Below are 19,569 nucleotides of genomic sequence, written 5' to 3'. Positions count from 1 at the left end.
GCATAGCACTTGAGACGTTAGTTGAACCCTAATAGGAGGGCAGTCTCCATGCTAGGCTGTTTCAAGAGAACATTGATTTGACAGCAATTGTGTTACTGCTCAGGGCTAACTGGGAAGATTGAATGATAAGACTATATTGGAAATGGATCGTTGTGAGGGAGTCACACGGGAAGCAGGGGTTCCCCTTAATTTAGGTGTCACACCGTGATGATATGATGGGTATATCCAACCAACATTTACCGGGCTTTGACAATGATTATTCATGGCTGGAGAACAGAGCTGAATTGGGGATAACCCTTACTTTCCAGGAACTTCCTGTGTGTGACTCTCAAAGACCAAGCTGGAGGGTATTTTGGGAATCTAGGAGGGCTTCCTGGAGGAAGAGTTAAGGAGGCTAGGGAGGCTCTGCAGTCTGCTGGCAAGCCTGGATGACTAGATGAGGTGGAATGATGGTTAGGAGAGAGCCAGTGAGCAGGCCCTGCTGCACACCTCTGTCCGCATCTCATGGAGTTGCTCAAACAATACTTTGGTCTTCTTGTTCCTTGCATACCTGGAGAGGTAGCAAAGAACGCCGAGTTTCGTTGGCTTGCTTCTGTGAAGAGCAAACAGCAGGCTTATATGAGAAGAACACTAGGTGAAAGGGAACCAGCCTCCTGCCATCTTGGAATCTTCCTCCTCAGAATTCAAAGCACAGACAGAAGCAAGTCAGCTCAGGCCCTCCTCCCACCATCCCTGTCATTTTATTACTTGAGGTGATTTCCTCCTGGAAACCTGCCAGCTTCCAGAGCACTGATTCAAGAGAAGTCTAATTTCCCAGAATGACAGGTATAAAACATTGATCGCGCCGTCAACAGGCGTGTTACTAGCCGTAGTGTCCTCACCTGCCAGGATCACTCACTGGTCACCTGTCCTTCTGGAAAGAACAGAGATCTGCCATGTTTCCCCCTTAGCACTGGGGATCGAACGTGGGGCCTCACGCTCACCCAGGGCTTTCCAGGGCTTTTGGAGAGGAACATGAGCCGTTTCATCCCGAGGTCTCTCTCCTGACAAAAACCTATAGTATGGGTTCACTCAGACCTCTTCTTTCCTATCCTGCTATAAAAATGATGCCTTGCTAGGTGCCAACATTGACAGTGGCAAAAATGGGTGCAGGAAAGGGTAAAAACAGGCAAGCTGTGTGAGGTGGTGCCGTGCTGGTGATTTGTGTGGGTGACTCTGGCCCTCATGCAGTTGAAACCTCTTCTGCCACTAGCTAGAACCCTGAGTGAGCAGGAAGAACGTTAGACACATTCAAACTCAGGTGACAGACAGTCCCTCAAGGGCCTCAATTGCCAAGGCCCTTACAAGGGGAGATCAGCTCTGTGTGTAAGGACAACTCCTTTTTGATTTTTTTGTTAACCTAGGTACCCCCAAATTCTTTAAGCCCAGGACATGAGGGTTGAATTTGACCCTCTGTGGGCCAACTGCAAGGGTAAGTGAGGTGTCCCCTCCCACCAGTGGAAGAACAGGGCCCACCTGAAGGATGGGAAGAAGACGAGGATTACAGACGGTGTCTTCTCCCACTCCGGGTGCTGGAGTTCAGGAAAGGCCTGTTCAGGGAAGATGGGTTTCCCACACTCTCTAACCAGAAGGCTCTCATCAGAATAAGTAACTTAGCCTTCTGACTTCCCAGGGTGGCTGTCTTTTTATTTTCTCTGTTTAGCTTTGGGAAAGGCAGAACCAGTTCGCCCAAATTTAATTAGGAGCGGAAGAGCACCATACCTTTGATGGTGGGGACTTACAAACAGACCTGTTTAGAGGAGGCTGCTGAGCTAGATGGTAGGCGATTACAGGCTGATTTTGTAGTGGCTTTCCAGTCAGTGATTTTAAAGGTGGGTCAGCTCTGAGCACAGGGTTTGGCCTTGTTGTCCAGGCCCCACCTCACTAAGGGAACTCACAGGCTTGTTTGGTAACATTGCTGTCTTCATCCCCAAGTGGGGCAGCTTCCACCCAGCAGCCCTAGAGAACAGTGCTGTAAAACAGCTGCCCCAAAGTCAGTAAATCCAGAATGCTCAGAAACCATGGCTTTGTCATCCTTTCCGTCCTCTCCAGAGCAGGTCACCATAGCAACAGGGAAGATGCTCCAGCCCTATGGACCATGCCTTGTTCACAGTGTTCCCAAGAAGGAGCCAATTCAGTCCTCCCCTTCTGTGCCAGGTCATCATAGCAATAGAAGGGATGGTTTAGCCCTGTGGACCATGCCTTACTCATGGTGTGCTCATATAAAGGACCCACTCAGCCCTCCCCTTCTGTGCAGGTCGTCATAGCAACAGAAAGGATGCTCCAGTCCTGTGGACCATGCCTTAGTCACAGTGTGCACATATAAAAGACCATCTCAGTCCTCTCCTTCCCCTTCCAACCCTTCTCCTTTCATAACTTTCTGTGTCTTTTGCTTTAACACATATCTCAGGTTCTTAAGCAGACTGCTACCAGGTGGGCCTGGGTGTGTTCGAAAACTTAGTTTGAACCTGCAGTACCAGCAAGGAATAAGGCCGAATGTACAAAGCAGGTAATTGACCTGGCTTCCTGGGAACTGGGCAGGGATGGGGGTAACCCCACCCTGACAAACAAATGGGACTCCCTGGAGCCAGGGTCATACCCTTAAGGCATCTGTGACCAGCCATACTGGTTACCCACTATACAATTCCAGTAGGTTCTGTTTACATAGCTATGACGGTGATGTATTCCTGCTGTTGTACAGTCCTGCAGCCCTGTGTAGTCCTGAGGGGTGTGTATTGGAATCCCTCTGCTTGTCCACCCAGGAAGGGGAAGTGTGACCAGGTAAACCCTGGGAAGGACTGGTGCTGAGGGACAGCGAGGCTGAGGTGATAACAGAAATCCAGGAGCCAGCCTGTCCCGATCGATAGAAGAGACCCTTGCTCAGGGCCACCTAGCCTGGGAGGCCAGGAAGAGCTAGGACAGGCACAGCCCCAGCTCTCCCTGGCCCCTGTCCTCTCCATGGGGCTGTCAAGATTGCAGGCAGACACCATGGAAGAGGGAGCCCCTTAGGATTCCAAGAGTTCTAGGAACATCCCCAGCTTTACTCTGAGCCTCTCAGTGAGCCCCAGGAGTAGTAGGAGTGAAGAAAGATGGGCAGAGGCTTCCCCCAAACCTCAAGCCTATATTCTCTTAGAATGAAGGCTCAGAGTCCAACCCTTTTCCTGTCTGGATGGAGACACTGAGACTCATGGGGAGATATGATCTTGCACGGTGACACTCAAAGAATCAGGCAATAGCAAGACTTGATTTCTCCTACAGAAGGAAAGGGAGGGGACTGGAGGAAGTGAGGTAGGACACAAAATGTTCTAACCTATGTTACCCATCTCCCCCACTCCCCAGCTCCTTAATTGATGGGCGAACGCTCCCCAAAGAGTCCTCAACTCATGGCCTTGAGTTCTCAGCTCCAGAGAAGGCCTCTCCGCCAGATGCCACAGGTGAGCTCGCATAATGGGGTGGTCCTGGAGGGAGTCATAGGGGCTGCTGGGAACCACAGAGCAGAACTCAGGGAGAACCCATGGAAATCTTGTTATGTCCACATTTCGGGGACCCCATCTAACTCTTAACTCACAGTTGCCACATGGCCATCAGGGCCAGGCATGATGGAAGATCATGGGGGCGATTCCTTCTCTCCTAAGGTTGGGAGGAAGGGGCAACAATGGGAATACCCTAGCAGGTAGGGCCTGCAGGCTTAGGCTGCCAATGGACAGGGAAGGGGGCCAGCCAGATAAGCAACACCTTTGGGAGTTTGTACTTAGTTAACTAGAGCATGGGGCAAGCAGATGGGTGCAAGCTAGCACAGTTTGTTTTGGAAGCTGGGTCGTCACGTGCTCCGTCGGTGACCTTCCCCTCAGATAAGCAGGCCTCAAGGAAGGCAGTTATCATTCACCCTGAAAACTTATTTGGATGATAATTGTGTCATTACAACACTTGATCACTTTTATGCACAGAACAAGATTGTAACAGAAGCAGCATTTCAAAATAAAAAGAGAAACAAGAGGCAACCCACTCAGGGGTTCCCAGCTTCCCACTCGCTGTGCTGCCCTTCAGCTCTAACTGTCCCTGGCCTGGGTCACCTTTCAGGACTGAGCATTGGGTGGCTGGTCTTCCCAGGAGGAAAGTCTGCTAGCTGTAGGCTCCTCCAGTAGACAGGCAGACAGTCCGGTGGTCATCCAAGTGGGAGCTGGTTGGTGTCGAAGGCGAGTTGCTATCAGTGGCTGTGTCTGAAGCGGCGGTGTATTTTGTTGTATGGCCTTCCCTTTGGGTATGCCTGAGCTTTCCTCATGGTTAAATTGTCTACAAGTCTGGGAGTGTGGCTGGCAGTATGTGCAATGAGGCAAGGTGGGGAAGAAGGGGCCATTTCTAAAACCCTGAGCCACAGAGTGATGGTAGAACCGGGGACTAGAGAAAGAGGAGGAGGCTGTGGCCTCTGTCCCAAATCCTCTCTCCTCAATTACATATTGCTGGGGTCCCAGAGTGGCTAAAAGACAACAGCAAGCTTCAGGCTTCTCTGCTGTGCCACAGTATTGTCCCAGGCTAGAGAGAATTCACTACCCATTTTCAGCAGGGAAACTGAGGCAGAAAGTATTTCTTTTAGGCATAATAACACATACCTGTGGTCTTAACACTTAGGATGAAACAGGGTAATTGTATGTCTAATCCCAGCCAGCCATGTCTCTCTAATAAATATAAAATATCCAAAAACAACAATCAAAGAAGTATAATGCAGAGGGGCCCTGGACCATCTGGGCATTCCAGTCCCATCACTGGCTTGCTGCTGCCACTTGACAGGCTGTCCCTGGTGGCCTTGGCAAGAGTGTCACCTCAGGGCTGAAAGTGTCTTCTGTGGGTCTTTAACACACCCTCCCGTCAGAGGTAAAGAAGGAGCCAGGCCAGTCCCTGGTTTCAGAGAGTGCTTTGCTAGGCTCCAGAGAGGCATAAGCAGAGCTTCACTGCCATGCTCCTAAGAGCCCAGGCACCTCACTGACCTGTCGGGTTCCCAGGGCAGTGTCCTGCCCCTACTTCCCCCACCACAGTGTCCTCTCCCTGCATGAACCCAGCTTGCTTATGCAGATGTTTAATTGCTTCCTGAGGCAATTGAAGGGCAGATGCCAGACCCAGTGGCTTAGGCCAGGGAAGCCCCAGGGCTCAGAGGTCCTGGGAGTGGGTGGTAGCATTGGCATTCCTGGCAGTTGAGAGGAACGGAGCTGGTATGAGAGAGCTCGGAAGGACACCTGGCTTCTTTGAGAGGTGTGAATGACGCTAGCCTGTGGCTCTCAGCTGCTTTAGCAGCTGCAGGCACAGGAAAAAGCAGGTCTGAACAAGCTGGGTATGGAATCCCAGGAAGGTGACCTCTACAGTGCTACCTGAGCAGCTGGGGACAGGCGGGATGCAGAGAGGACGCTGCAGTTAATGTAGGGTGGGGTTACAGGATGCCGGGACTGTGGGCATCTGTCAACTGGCCCTTTGTAGACTCTCGACCTTGCCTTGTGTTCTGGGCTCTGGAGACTGTGAAGTTGACAAGCTTCCTTCCTGCCCTCCACAAACTCCCAGCCCGGGTGCATTCTAGCTGTGGAGAATCTTGTGCTATTCTCCCACTTCTTACTCTGATAGACTGGAGGGGGCGCAGAGGAGTCTCTTAGCCCCATGGCTGTCAGCAGACACCCAGAATAGAGGCTGCATGGCACCTCCAGGCCCCATTCACACAAGTCATGTCCCTGGGGTCGGGAGGATGTTGGCAGAACAGCCTGCAGCTTCAGGTGTTACTGGCTCAAGTGTCTACTATCAGCATGCTAGGCTTTGGCCTGGCATCCTTTGCCTCCCTGGTCAAGGAAGCTTGTGGGGTGGGGTGGGGTGGGGGTTGTGGGGAGGCTGGGCTATGGTGGCCATTGAAGGAAGGGGAAGGGAAGGGTCGCAGGTTGAGTGGGTAGGTTGTGAAGCCACCCCGTGGCATAATGTTTTTCAGAAGATTGAAAACGGGCCGTCGTATATTCCACAGTCCTGGGAGGGGCATTTATGGGACTCATACAGGACAGAAAATCCCTAATCCTCGCTAGCAACACGTCCATACAGCTGCTCCTTGTTGAGCAGTTACTGTGGCCAGGCTCAGAAGGAAGATACATTTTCATTTTCTTCATCCTGGCCACAGAGAGGGAGGGTGGCTGCGGAGAGGGTGACACATACCCTGCTTCTAGCTGGGAAAAAAGCAGGGAGGGGAAGGGAAGAAGGGGAGGGAAGAAAAGGTTAGGGATTTCCTAATTTTCTTCTCTCTGGGTCTCTCTGTCTGTGCCTGTCTGTCTGTCTCTCTTGTCTGTTTCTCTCTGGGGGTCTCTGTCTGTGCCTCTCTGTCTGTCTGTCTGTCTGTCTCTGTCTGTTTCTCTCTGCGTCTCTCTGTCTCTCTCTTGTCTCACTCTGTAGCCCAGCAGTCCTTGAGCTTGCTATTCTCCTGCCTCAGCCTCCTGAGTGCTAGGGTGAACGATGTAGGTCTCCACGGCCAGAAGTGATTTTCTCTGAGCCAACAGCTGTCTATAGGTAGCCCTCCCAATGGCCCGTTTGGTCTCTTTGGGCCCCCAACTCTGTTGCACACAGGAGTCAGACCAGCCCCATCTCCCCCAGCCTCCCCACCACCTAGCCACAGAACTCCTGGGTTCCTGCCTGCGGGAGTCAAGGTTCAGCATGGACCCCTCAGAGGCACCTTGGTCTCCTTGAGTTCCCAAGAGGTTTGAGGGTCCTACACTCCAGTCCCCAGGCTGGACTCCCAGGGAGCAGTGGTGCCAAGCCATGCTGGAATCTGACCTCTACACAAAGGCAGCCTTGTGCCAGGGCCTGAGATACATTTCTTTCTAGCCCTTTCTAGATTGAATATGAACCTCTGCTGAAGAAGGGGGGTGACCCAGGAAGAGCAGCTGCCAGGGACAAAGCTGATAGAGGTGCTGACTGGGGCTAGTTTTCCATTCCCACCCCCAGGAAATTGCGAGTCTCACCCGGGAGCTCTGGGCTGAGGATTGGAAGTGGGGTACTCATCCCTTCTTGGTCCCTAGGGCAGAGAGGACCTTAGGCCCAAGGGATTTATACCATTTCATTGTCCCTTACTCTCATCTCAGGGACATGTATGCAGGCCTAGAGTGGAGCGCCAAGCTGAAGAGACGGAAGGGAGCAGGGTTCTACCCTTATGTCTAGGAGCTCATAGCCTGAAGCTGAGGACCAGGGAGGGGTCCAGCTCTCACTTTAGCCTCTGTGAGAAGGGCTTCCCCGAGATCTGGAGAAGCAGTGGAGGTGCTTTCTCGTCTATGAAATGGAAACAGGAGGTAATCCCAGGCCTGTCAGTCAAAGACACATCTGAGGTACCCTTGGGGAGACCTTTCCAGGGGTCAGGGTGCATGGCTTCTCCTAGACATTCTTCAGACACTGCTTGATGTCCCGCCCCTCTGCCCCCTCCTGGAGACTTTCCTTTCAGGGCAGGTAGGAGAATTCCAGCCTTCATTCCTCTACAGAGGTGGTCTCAGCCCACAGTCCCTGTGTGTCTTCCAGGCTGACTGAGACCCCTAGAGCAATAACTGGGAGGGACTTAGCTGGTGGATGTTTTCCCTTGTTATCATCCAGACAGGGAAACCAAGGCTCAGGGATGGCAGATGTCTGCCTAGGGTCACTCTGCTCTTGATCAGTCACTGGGAAACCTAGCCAGAGCCCCCAGCTTCAGGGACTCTCCCACCAAGCCCAGAGAAACAAAGTCATTGGACATTCAGCAGAATAGTCTAAACCACACCACCATGGTCTTCACAGACCTCTCAGGCCTAAGGGCCCGGTCCTTTCCCCTCCTCATGTCCCAAGGCCAGTGTGACCTCTGCACCCAACGAGAGGCTCTCGTCCTGGAATCCCTGTGTGAGAAGACTTCCTGGGGTTGGGTCTCCAAGGTCATTGGGGGAGAGGTTGTGGGTGCTGTGCAGTGCTGTGAAGTTGTTCTGATTCCATTCAAGCGGTCTTGCAGAGAGCTCTGTCCTTGTCCTCAGGCCCAGTGTATGTCACCCCCACCCCATCCCTGCAAAATACACTTGGCTTCCGAGCTTGGCTATTCCCACAGGCTACAGGAAACACCCCCATCCCCCATCCCCTGTCCCCTCTTCTCCACCCCTCACCTTCCACCCCATGCTGGAGGTTTTCTCCTTCCCAGAACATGCAGTGATTTTTTTTCTCTGCTGTTTAGAAGCCTTTGTTCCAAAATCCCAGCGTACACACCTCCCTGCCTGCCCTGCACCCTTTAGTACAATGGGCGGCTTGTAAAGCACCCTGCCAGGCTCAGGCCAAGATGAGAGCAACATGAAAGGTACTGGAGACAAAGGGGAGCAGCAGACAGTGTGAGGGGGCAAAGCCCACCCCACGTGCCCCACTGGCTACTGGGCAATGGTTGGCATGGCAGATCGAACCGTGGGAGGTACTGCTGGGAATCTTCTCCAGTGGGGATACGGTGCCTTGCTAGGTGATGGAGACTTCAATGGGCTTCTAGTCATGGATCGTGGCTATTGTCCCGGCACTAATGTAAACATAGCAGAGAGACAAGGGTTGTGCCCCTGTTAAATTTTGAGGAGTATTGCCAGTCCCGCCTGATCCCCTAAGTCTTTCCAGTCCCTAACAGGCCACCCCTGAAATGGTGGACGGACGCTTAAAAGAAATCCCACACTAGCTCACAATTGAGAAATAGTTATTTGTTAGGGGTAAACTCACAAAGCAGAATCCTCTGCTTGACCGGTTGAATCACATGATCCAAAAGAGCAGTCGTTGGAAAAAGAGCAAGGGGAAGGAGAAAAGGGATAGACGCGCGTTTGGCTTTTGTGTCTATAGTATAAGAGGCCACGCCCCAGTAGGTGGGTAATTACAAGCTGTAATAGTTCCTACAGCATACCCCAGATGGGGAGACAGTCACTCACAGCAAGTATGACTTTTCCCTACTGCATGGCTCTGAGCAGCACCACAGCCCGTGAACTCAGACCTACCTACTCTCCATCCACTGGGCAATCTTCCTAGCTTCTGGACACAGGACACTGCCAGGACCAATGGAGATAGGGTTCCAACCCTACCTTTGACTTGCAGAAGTAAACTCTCTCTCTCTCTCTCTCTCTCTCTCTCTCTCTCTCTCTCTCCACCTGTAAATTAAAAAAGTGTGTATTGCTGTATATGTGTAATGTTTATACAGGAATGCACGTGAGTCAGAGTCCACACTGAGTGTCTTTCTCTGCTGCTCTCTATCTTACTTTTTTTGAGACGATGTCCCTAACTGAACTCAGAGTACATAGATTAGATACACTGGTATTAGTAAGCTTGGGAAAGCTACCTGACTCTGCCCCCACAGCACCAGAGCTATAGATACCTCCCACCATATCTGGCTTTTTCACTTGGGTGGTGGGAATTTGAACTCATGCTTAGATGGCATCTTCCCACCCACCCCCATTTGCTTCCTTTTCAGCTTGATGCTATAACCGTGAGCATTTCTTTGTGTCACTGAGTATTCTAATATCTTATTTTCTTTTTTAAAAAAATATTTATTTATTATGTATACAATATTCTGTGTGTATGCCTGCAGGCCAGAAGAGGGCACCAGACCCCATTACAGATGGGTGTGAGCCACCATGTGGTTGCTGGGAATTGAACTCAGGACCTTTGGAAGAGCAGGCAATGCTCTTAACCTCTGAACCATCTCTCCAGCCCCCTAATATCTTATTTTCTTGACTGTCTGGGAATCCCTGATTTCCACTATGCATCTCACGCATGCCTATTCGACACTGAGTCTGTGTCCCACGGAACACAAGGTTGCCCATTGCCATTGGCTTGCTGCATTTGTCTCACTGCTTCACTTGAGCAGTTTCTCAAGAGCATCCCTGCTGACTCCAGGAACACTCCTCCTGCAAGGCAGCATTGTCAGCCACGCTCGGGAAAATCGTCTGTTTGTGTCCCACATTGGCTGGCACCTTTCCCGACCATGGAGCCTGGCTGCTGCCGTGCTGCTTGGGTTCTTTCTTTCTAGGAGAGTCAGGAATGGGAGGTGACAGGTGGGTGAGGTGCTTCAGAAGATGACATGCTGTTTATCTAGAGGACCAGGGAAGAGAAGAGGCTGGCGGGAAATGAGAGGAAATGGACTCCCGCGGTCCCCAGTGAAAAGACTCCAGCTACTTTTATCTGCTCCTTGCTTCTATGTATTTTGCTTTCTATGGAGTGGCTCCGAATGCCTCACCATCTCAGCTCGCCTGCCTGATCTCAGTCAGTCACTTCTAGAAGGGAGAGGAAGGAGGGAAGAACTCTGGTGTGTCAGGCATCCCCTACTTGGAGTAGTCAGACTGGACTGCCTGCCTGCACACTGATACGTGGGCACATGGCCAAGCTTGAAGCCCTTTGTCACTCATGCGGCCGAGGTAGCAGGACTATTTACTGCCCAAGGCCCGGCCTCCATGGGCAGGGGCTTTTCTCACTGCTCTGCCCTGCATTTAGCACATGCCAATAACTAAACCCAGACTCAGACCTTTTAACTTGTTGTTGGGACGTGTTCCCTTGGCTATGGGGATGGAGATTGGAGGAAGGCAGGGTCAGGACAGGCTTGGGAGTAGGAAATACACGTAGGAGGAATCAAGGGAGGAGGTGCCCCACACCTCTGTTTACCCTTCTTTCCGTTCCCAAGTCCAAGGGCAGGCTTCTTAGCTGGTACCAGAGACCTGTGGTAGACTCAAGCCAGAGGGATATTAGCCATTGTAAATTCCACCAGATCCTATAATTTTGGACGTGGGTCTGCGCCCCCCCCCCCACCTGCATCTGGAGAGCATCATGCCCTGCCCTGTCATCACACCGTCCTTTGGGACCAGGTGAAGTAGAAAGATGAAGTCTCTTTGACACACACTCGCTCCGGCCAGTCCTCTACTAGGATAAGAAGGAGGCCAAGTTGTTCTTCTATAGATACTGAAAATCAGCACGGTCAAGCTAACTGGGTGCTGAGCCATTGCTGCGCCTGCCTCTCCTGCGTCCACACAGGCGGCCTCCTCTTAGGACCCAGAGTCGTAGCAGCATGGCACTGAAGTGATATGGAATGTGTCCCTGTCGCAGAGTGAAGGGTCTTCCAGCTAGAGTCACAACATGCACAAAGATACCTAGAAAGGGGGTAAGGGGGCTTGGACACATCTCAGGATGTAGGGATAGCCGTATGTGAGAGAGGGCCTGCTAGAGAGGAGGCGTGGCCAGCACCCTGTGGCCCATGAGCTCAAAGGAAGACTTTTGAGCAGATCTGGTCTGGGTTTAGAAAGGACACTTTGGAAGTCTGAGGAATGCAGGACAACTTATCAGCCACAAGTCCAAGGTTACAAGACAGGATTTGGGCCGGAGTCACTATCTTTTTCCCAGAGGAGATATGGAAACAGGGTTTGTAGTGAAGGCCACTTGGGGGACAGACACCAGAGGAGGACAGTGAAAGCGTCAGGCAGAGCGACTCTGAGCCACAGTTCTGCCTCCCAGCTCTGCGACCTCTTAGCTCCCTGAGACCTAAGCTTTAGCTAGGTGACAGAAGATTGTGGGCGTATGAGACAGTGCTCAATTCATGTGACCATGGTGGCTTCTTCCTGGGGAAAGGATGACTGGGCCCCAGGGAGGGGAGGGGCAAGCCCTTTCCCCCCAGGTTTCTCTTTTGGCTTGTCTAAAGGGCCTACTGGTCTAATTGGGCCTGTGGACAAAGAGAGCCAGCAAGATTCATTCTGCTTGCTAGGAAACCCTGTTCTTTGTGGCATGTTCCCCAAGGCTAGGGCTCTGTCCTGTTTCATGAAACAGCTGGACTAAGAGGGAGCAGAAGTACAGACCAGCTAGCTTCTCCTCTCTTCCCATTCTATCTTTCTTCCTTTCAAGCTGTAGGCAAGCTGAGCACTCAAAAGCGTTGGCTCCGGGAGGTAAAGCAGGAACAAGACAGAAGAAATTAGATGAATAATTCTGTCCAGAGATGTGCACCAAAAATATAAACACGGCTGGGGCTGGAGACCAGGGGCAGGAGTGTTGTGCTTAGAATGTGTTGTATTCCATCCCAAACATCAAATTCCCAGGTGCCCAAACAAAATTTTAAAAACACTTTTTTTTCCTGATCCTTTTATCCTACCTCTAGATCTCTATCCTCTAGAGGACCTGGGATAGATGATTAACAGTTAATGACTGTGTTTGTCCTGACCCACATAATTTTTTAAATATTTTTTTTTTTTTGGTTTTTCGAGACAGGGTTTCTCTGTGGCTTTGGAGCCTGTCCTGGCACTAGCTCTGTAGACCAGGCTCGTCTCGAACTCACAGAGATCCGCGTGCCTCTGCCTCCCAAGTGCTGGGATTAAAGGCGTGCGCCACCATCGCCCGGCTTTTTTAAATATTTTAATGTTCAAATAAGAGTACACACACACACACACACACACACACACACACACACATAGATTTCTTGTAACTCTTGGTCTCCATTTGTCCTAGTTACTTTTATGCTGCTGAGATAAGACACCTTGACCAAAGTAATTTATAAAAGAGTGTTTAACTTGGGGCTCATGGTTCCAGAGGGTTAGAATCTGTGATCATCATGGCAGGGTGTGTGCGCGAGGCAGGCAGGGTGCTGGAGCAGCAGCTAAGAGCTCACATCTCAATCCACAAGCACAAGGAAGAGAGAGCGCTAACTGGAAATGGTGAGGCCTTTGTGAAACCTCCAACCCCAGCCCAGTGGCACGCCTCCTCCAACAAGGCCACGCCCCTACTCCTTCCCACACAGTTCCACCACCTGGGGGTCAAGGATTCAAACCTATGAGCCTAAGGGGACCAATCTCATTCAAACCATGACACCACTCTTACCTGGCACCGAATCCCACCACTGAGGAGCAGGGCCCTCTGTTAGGATGGCATATCCTCTCCCATGTCCTTAGGAGTCCTTACCAATCCCTGTTCCTTCTCTGACATAGAGGCTTGGGGGCACAACTATTGTCCTTGCATTATAGATCCCCCCCCTTAAAAGTTTAAATCGGCAAATTAAAAACCATATATTTGTGGTGGGCTGTTTTAAAACACATAGGTAGTATGGGGTGGCTAAATTGAGACTATTAACATATGCACTCCATCACAGGCGAAATTTTTTGTGCTGAGAACACAGAATCTACTTGTTCATTTTCAAAAATACATGCTGTTATTAATTGTGCTCTCTCAAACGTGTGGCTCCCTCAGACTGGAGACATACCACATTGTTCAGGGCCTCCATGGGAGCCAGGAAACCGAGGGTGCAAGTGGAGGCCCCGAGTACCAAAGAAACAAGAGGGTTTCTTTCTGCTGCAAACGAAGACTGCCCTGTGGACTGCACTGGCAAGTCCTCATTGCTGGGGTGCTCACTCCTGCATTATTTATTGCTATGCATTATTTATTATGATGCTGACACATGAGCCCCAAAGTCTCATGGGCATTTTGAGTTTCCCCTCCTCGGTTATGACTCCAATGGCATGATCTTTCCCTCCCCCACCCCGCTTCGTCTTGCAGATATGCTAGCTGCACTGCTGGGCTGTGTTTGTAGCTCAGTGGTAGGCTAGCACATAGGGCAGAGCCCCAGCAGCTACACCAAACCAAAGCTAGCCCAACTGCAGCAGCAGCCAGAAAGAAACCTTTTTGATGTCTGGATAAGGAGGCCACCCACTTCTATGCAGCACAGGCCTCTGAGCCATTTCGTATTTCCTAGAGAATGCATTCCATTTTTGTCATTGAAACAAGAGATTATAACTGCTTAACGTTAAGCCTCTTGGTTTGGACTAGGGATGCAGTATGGCAGTAGAGCACCTGCCCTAGCATGCACAGAGCCCTGGCTGCAACCTCCAGTCCATGTAGAAAAAGAAGAAAGACAATTCTTGGCTTGAGGGAGGCTTTAGCAATGATCATAAGACTGAGGCTTACCTCTGCTCCTCTTGGCAGCTAGGAGAACAGGTGCAGGGGGGCGTGGGCTTCTGGACTAGATCATAGGAGGAAGACGCTTTTTCTGCTCCAAGCAGACAGAAGTTTCTGTTGCCCTGGGGAGCGAAAAGGACTAACAGGAAGACAGCAACAGGGTACCCAGCTTCACACACACTAAACACACCTCTGTTTGGAAGATCAACATTGTTTTTTTGAGACAGGGTCTCATGCAGCACAAACTGCCTTCAAACTTGCTATGCAGCTAGCAATGATCTTCAACTTCTGATCCTGTTGTCTCCACTTCTTAAGTGCTGGTTTTGTAGGCATGTACTCCCACACTTGGTTTCTGTAGTGCCGGAGAGTGCACACTAAGTAAGCACACTGACCACTTTGCTACACCCTCAGCCCTTCTCCCTTTCATTTCCCTCCTCTCATTATTTTAGAAGCAATTTCACTAAGGTATATTTCGTATACCATTTAATCCACCTATGGTAAGTGTACGATACAAAGTTTTTTCAATTTAGTTATTTATTATATGTATGTAGGTTGGAGATATGAAGGTACGATACTGTGCAGGTAACAGACAGGAAGTCAATCTTTCCTTCCAGTGTGCAGGTCCTAGGAACTGAACTCAGATACGTAGGCAGTGTCTTTACCTGCTGAGTCATCTTTCCAGGCCCAATTCAACAAGTTTAGAAGCTTACAGAGTTCTGTAATCATCGCAATTTATTTTAGAATATTTCCATCAATCCCAAAAGATGCCCTGTACTCTTCTTGTGGTCATTCCCATTCCCACCCCTAGCCTTAGGCAACTAACCAGTCTTTTCCTGGATACGTCTTACAATTGGAATCACGAGGTACATGGTGTTCCACATCTGGCTTCTTTCACTGAACATGGTTTGAGCTGTCTCCATGTTTGACTCACAATTGGTACTTGGCTCCTTCTTAGAAATGGATCCCATCGTATGGATCATTGTTGTCAGGGTTTCTGTCCTGCCCAGTTCCCATAGTCGTTAAGTCCCAAAGAAATCACACAGAGGTCTACATTAGTTATAAACTGATTGGCCCATTAGCTCAGGCTTCTTATTAACTCTTATAACTTATATTAGCCCATTATTCTTATCTGTGTTAGCCACATGGCTCAGTACCTTTTTCAGTGGCATAGTCACATCTTGCTTCTTTGTTGTCTGGATAGGACTGCAGAAGGAGCTTCCCTCTTCCCAGAATTCTCCCGTTCTCATTGACCCTCCTCTCCTTCCTGTCTGGTTGTCCCGCCTATACTTCCTGCCTGACTACTGGTCAGTCAGCGTTTATTTATAATTGACAGAATATAGACAATTGTCCGGCACCAGATCATGCACCTATGCCTTTGGTCACCTGTCTGTGAACATCTGAGTTCTTCCCCTTCTTAGGTTGATAAGTAATATTGGTATGAAGGCCCATATGCAAGTGTTTGTGGGGACACATGTTTGTTTTTCTTGAGCTACCTAGGAGCCACAATGCTGAGAGGTATAGTAACTCTCTGAGAAATGGCTAAGCTGTCTCCTGATAGAGCTGTACCCCAGCCTTCATTTCCACCAGCACTGCCTGAGCATCCAGCTTCTCTGTCCTCACTAATCCCGCTTTGCCTTCCATGATTGCAGTGCAGCTAAGAGGAAGATCACATATTAGGGTCACAGCAGGGAATGACAGGGTCAAGGTCTGTAACCTAAGTTACCCTGATTCTTCAGCTTATGGGATAGTGGACAGAATCTGCAGAGGGTAGGGCTGGGGACTGGGGCTGCTGGACTTTGGGACAGGACTTACACCTCTGTCCTAGGGGCAATGGGCTCCAGCAATGGCTACAACAGGGACTTGGTCTGGGAAAGATGGGGAGATGGTCAATCAACTTGTTCTAGCTTCTGCCAATATGGGTCACAATAAAACCTTCTCTCTGGTGCCCTCCCCTGGCCCAGCCTGTATTTGCCATGCCTCCGTCCTTTTGACTGGGTCTGGTTATGTTCTCCTTTCTCAGCCCATGAGCTTTACTTCTTTAGGCCAATGTCAAAGTCTATTTGCAGCCTAAGAATATATCTATAGAGGAAAGGGGCATCTGATCTGTCTGTCTAGTTCAGGTAGGACCAGAGGCAAGATACCCCGTTGGTGCCAGCCTTGAGGCAAGCCCTGTGAAGGCGTTGGCTTCCTCCGAGGCTGTGCCTGGCCAGGAGGCAGCAGTGAGGCCTCATGTAGGTCCTAGAAAGCTTACTCTCTATCCACATTGTGCTCACATATTTAGAATGATCATCCTTGTCCCAGGGAAGGAAGGCCCAGCCAGATATGGCGGCACCTACCTATAATCCCGGTGCTTAGCAGGCAGAGGCAGGAGGATTGTAAACTTGAGGCTATCCTTCAAGACCCTGAAAACAAACAAACAAACAAACAAGCCCAAAAGGTCTAAAAGAGTTTAGAGAGCCAATCCCATGCAAACTTCCTTTATAAACAGGAAAATGGAGGAGAATGAGCTTTTATTGACCACTTGAGTCTCCTTCGTATGTGTCATTTCTTCTGGCCATTTTTTTCTGATCCTCACACTCGACGACAAATGCCCCACCTTCCCTCTGAGGAAGCAGATTCAGGCTGTCGTGTTTGCCTCAACCCAGCATGTTAAGTGGTTCAGCCAAGAGGAAGATGCCTGCTTATGGGCTCTGTTCCCACACCACACACAGTGTCCCAAACTGTGGGATGAGACATCAGGCATATGTGATTCAAGACCTGACTCTGCCACTCTTTTGCTGTGTGATGTGGGGAAAGTGAGTGAACCTGTCTGGGCCACAGTACCCACGTGTGACATCATAAGGCTGTGTGGATCTACTCCATAAGGATGGAATAAGAAGACCCAGACACAACTGTCTAGACTTCTGCTGTCTGTCCTCTGCTCTGCAGGCTCTGCTGGCTAGGAACGTGGGCCTGTTGGTTTTCAGCCCACCACCCCAACCCCAATTTCGCTCTAAAACCCCGACTTTCTGTCCAGCTAGATCTGTCCTCGCCTGCTTCCAGAAGCCTGAGAAGCTCTGAGCCCAGAGACATTTTTACTCTTGTAAGTGGGTCTGAGCCTCACCTCTGCCCACCACAACCTTGGCCTGCAAGGGTAAACGCAGAGAAAGGCCCAGGAGTCTCCATCTCTGGGACTTCCCTCCAGTCGTTTCTTTTCTTCTTCCCTGCTGTCTCCCTGAACTGTAGCAAGATTAATAAAAACCTAGAGATAGAAACTGGGGTTCAACCCGAAGGTCAGAAAAACAAAACAGACACCTGAATCCGAAATGCCGATCCTGCCTCCAGGAATCTCAGAATGAGACTGTGACTGAGAGCTGTCTCCTCCTGTCTTTTATTCCTCTCTAGTGCTGGGATTAAAGGCACACAACTACCATCCAGTTTCTTTGGCAAACTAGTGTGGTTACTGGGATTAAAGGTGTTTGTCACCACTGCCTGGTCTGTAAGGCTGATCAGTGTGACTGTTTTACTCTCTGATCTTCAGGCAAGCTTTATTTATTAAAATAGAAATGAAGGGGCTGGAGAGATGGCTCAGTGGTTAAGAGCATTGCCTGCTCTTCCAAAGGTCCTGAGTTCAATTGCCGGCAACCACATGGTGGCTCACAACCATCTGTAAGGAGGTCTGGTGCCCTCTTCTGGCCTGCAGACATACACACAGACAGAATATTGTATGCATAATAAATAAATATTTAAAAAAAATAAAATAGAAATGAAATATCCCTACACTAAACTTTGCTCATCTTCCAAGGCCAAGCCAGACTTGCCTTCTCCAAACCGCCTTCCGGCCCACCACAGGCCTGGTTTGCCTGCCAGCTCTCAAGGTCCTGTCCGGAAGGTATTGGCAGCAGGCATGGAGGCCCTGCCCCAGTCAGAACTGGATCCCCCTACAGACAACCCAGGTAGGTTTGACCACACAGCGGTCTTTTCCCTCTTGCAGAGGAAACACTCTGGACAGCTCGGGCAGATGGAAGAGTACGCCTGCGCCGGGAACCCTTCTGCACGCAGCCTCCCTATACCGTGCACCGGATGTTCTACGAGGCCCTGGATAAGTACGGCAACCTCAGTGCTCTGGGCTTCAAGCGCAGAAACAAGTGGGAGCGCATCTCTTACTACCAGTACTACGAGATTGCCCGCAAAGTCGCCAAGGGCTTCCTGAAGGTAGGAGCCCCTCGCTGCACACCCTTTCTTTCCGGAGACCTGCTTTCTAGCTTGAGCGCTCATAGGCCTCCTCCCCAACTCCCCAGCCGGCGAGGTCTCCAGAAACCACCACTGTAAAACATGATACCATCCGCTGGGTTAACACTATATTCTGGGCCCTACGCTAAGGATTTTACATTTATGGAGCCTCTACCACAGGCTACCTTCAAAGAAGGAAACCAAATAGACTGGTCTCCCCAGAAAGTCAGAGGAAGAGTAAACAGGGTTGCCAGAAGCTGATTCCCTAAGATGTTTTCTGACTGGGTGAACTCTGAGATGGGGATGGACCTGGACCGGTTTCTGCAGTCTACTGGGAGGCAGCAGGGGAGGGAGAGAGGTCCTTTCTGTGTAGTTGACCCTCCTATCTGTCTTTGGCCTGGAGCTCGGCCTGGAGCGAGCCCACAGCGTGGGGATCCTTGGCTTCAACTCCCCAGAGTGGTTCTTCTCTGCGGTGGGCACAGTGTTCGCAGGGTGAGTGACTGGGCAGGAGTAAGGTCTCCTATGGGCTGGTGGTGGGCAGAAAGGACAGAGAGGATTATTATTTCTTTAGCGGGCTCTCTGCCACTCTGCAGCATCCCTTATCTGCCTCACCCCCAGGGCCTTCTGGGTCCCCCTTTTCCCATCCCTGCCTGTTGGAGCTCCCTGGGAACAGTCTGTGAGGCTGCGAGGAGGGGATGGTTCCTCTGCACCTGATATGAATCTTCCTGTGCCCCCAACAGGGGCATTGTCACTGGCATCTACACCACTAGCTCCCTTGAAGCCTGCCAGTACATCGCCCACGACTGCCGTGCCAACGTCATTGTGGTTGACACACAGAAGCAGCTGGAGAAGATACTGAAGGTTTGGTGGGAAGAGCAATGGGTTGTGGTTAGAGGCTGGACATCTACTCTAGTGTATGAAGGGTGCTTTTATTCACCCATCAAGAATTCTTATCTCCCTCAGCCCATGTGCACATGCAATACACATGTACAACACACACACACACACACTTGGTGAGTGGGTAATATTGCCTTTCACTCATACTCCTGGCCAGGCCATTGTCTGTCATAGCCTTCCCTCTGGACAGGGTCTGACCTAAAGGAAGAGCTGTGGACATGGACTCCTCTGTGGCTTAGTTTGTGCTCTGAAGATGTTCCTTGGGCTCTAGCCACTCATCTGCTCCTGAGGGTCAACCTTAAAGAACCTGGAACCTGGGTCTCCAGAGAGACTACAGTAGGTGCCTGCCTCCCTTCATCTCCACTGGAGAAGTCTCTTAAGAAAAAAAAAAAGCTGTGACTTGTAGTTCTCACTTGGTTGTGGAGATACTCCCTGGGGCAGACCCAGCTCCTGGAGAGGGTCCCCTCAGACGAGGCTGTGCGAGCCCTGACTGCGAATCACTAGCTCACAGCA

At 50.6% G+C, this 19,569-nt stretch overlaps 1 protein-coding gene across 2 annotated transcripts in view; it reads left to right on the top strand.

Annotated features, from left to right (window-relative positions):
• The window catches only part of Acsbg1 (acyl-CoA synthetase bubblegum family member 1), a 60,398-nt gene that overhangs the window by 14,583 nt on the left and 26,246 nt on the right, over positions 1-19,569 (top strand). The window contains exons 2-6 of one of the 2 annotated variants that reach the window (XM_026779297.1): positions 2,450-2,548; positions 3,379-3,473; positions 17,921-18,141; positions 18,563-18,651; positions 18,900-19,020. In XM_026779297.1, the coding sequence (XP_026635098.1) occupies positions 2,450-2,548; positions 3,379-3,473; positions 17,921-18,141; positions 18,563-18,651; positions 18,900-19,020 (625 nt within the window). The remainder of the gene's footprint in view (positions 1-2,449; positions 2,549-3,378; positions 3,474-17,920; positions 18,142-18,562; positions 18,652-18,899; positions 19,021-19,569) is intronic. The other variant, XM_005347375.2, reaches the window with a different exon arrangement.

Source organism: Microtus ochrogaster, chromosome 5 (genome assembly GCF_000317375.1).
Source record: "Microtus ochrogaster isolate Prairie Vole_2 chromosome 5, MicOch1.0, whole genome shotgun sequence".
In the NCBI taxonomy this organism is placed as follows: Eukaryota; Metazoa; Chordata; class Mammalia; order Rodentia; family Cricetidae; genus Microtus; species Microtus ochrogaster.
This window is presented reverse-complemented; position numbering and strand designations above follow the sequence as displayed.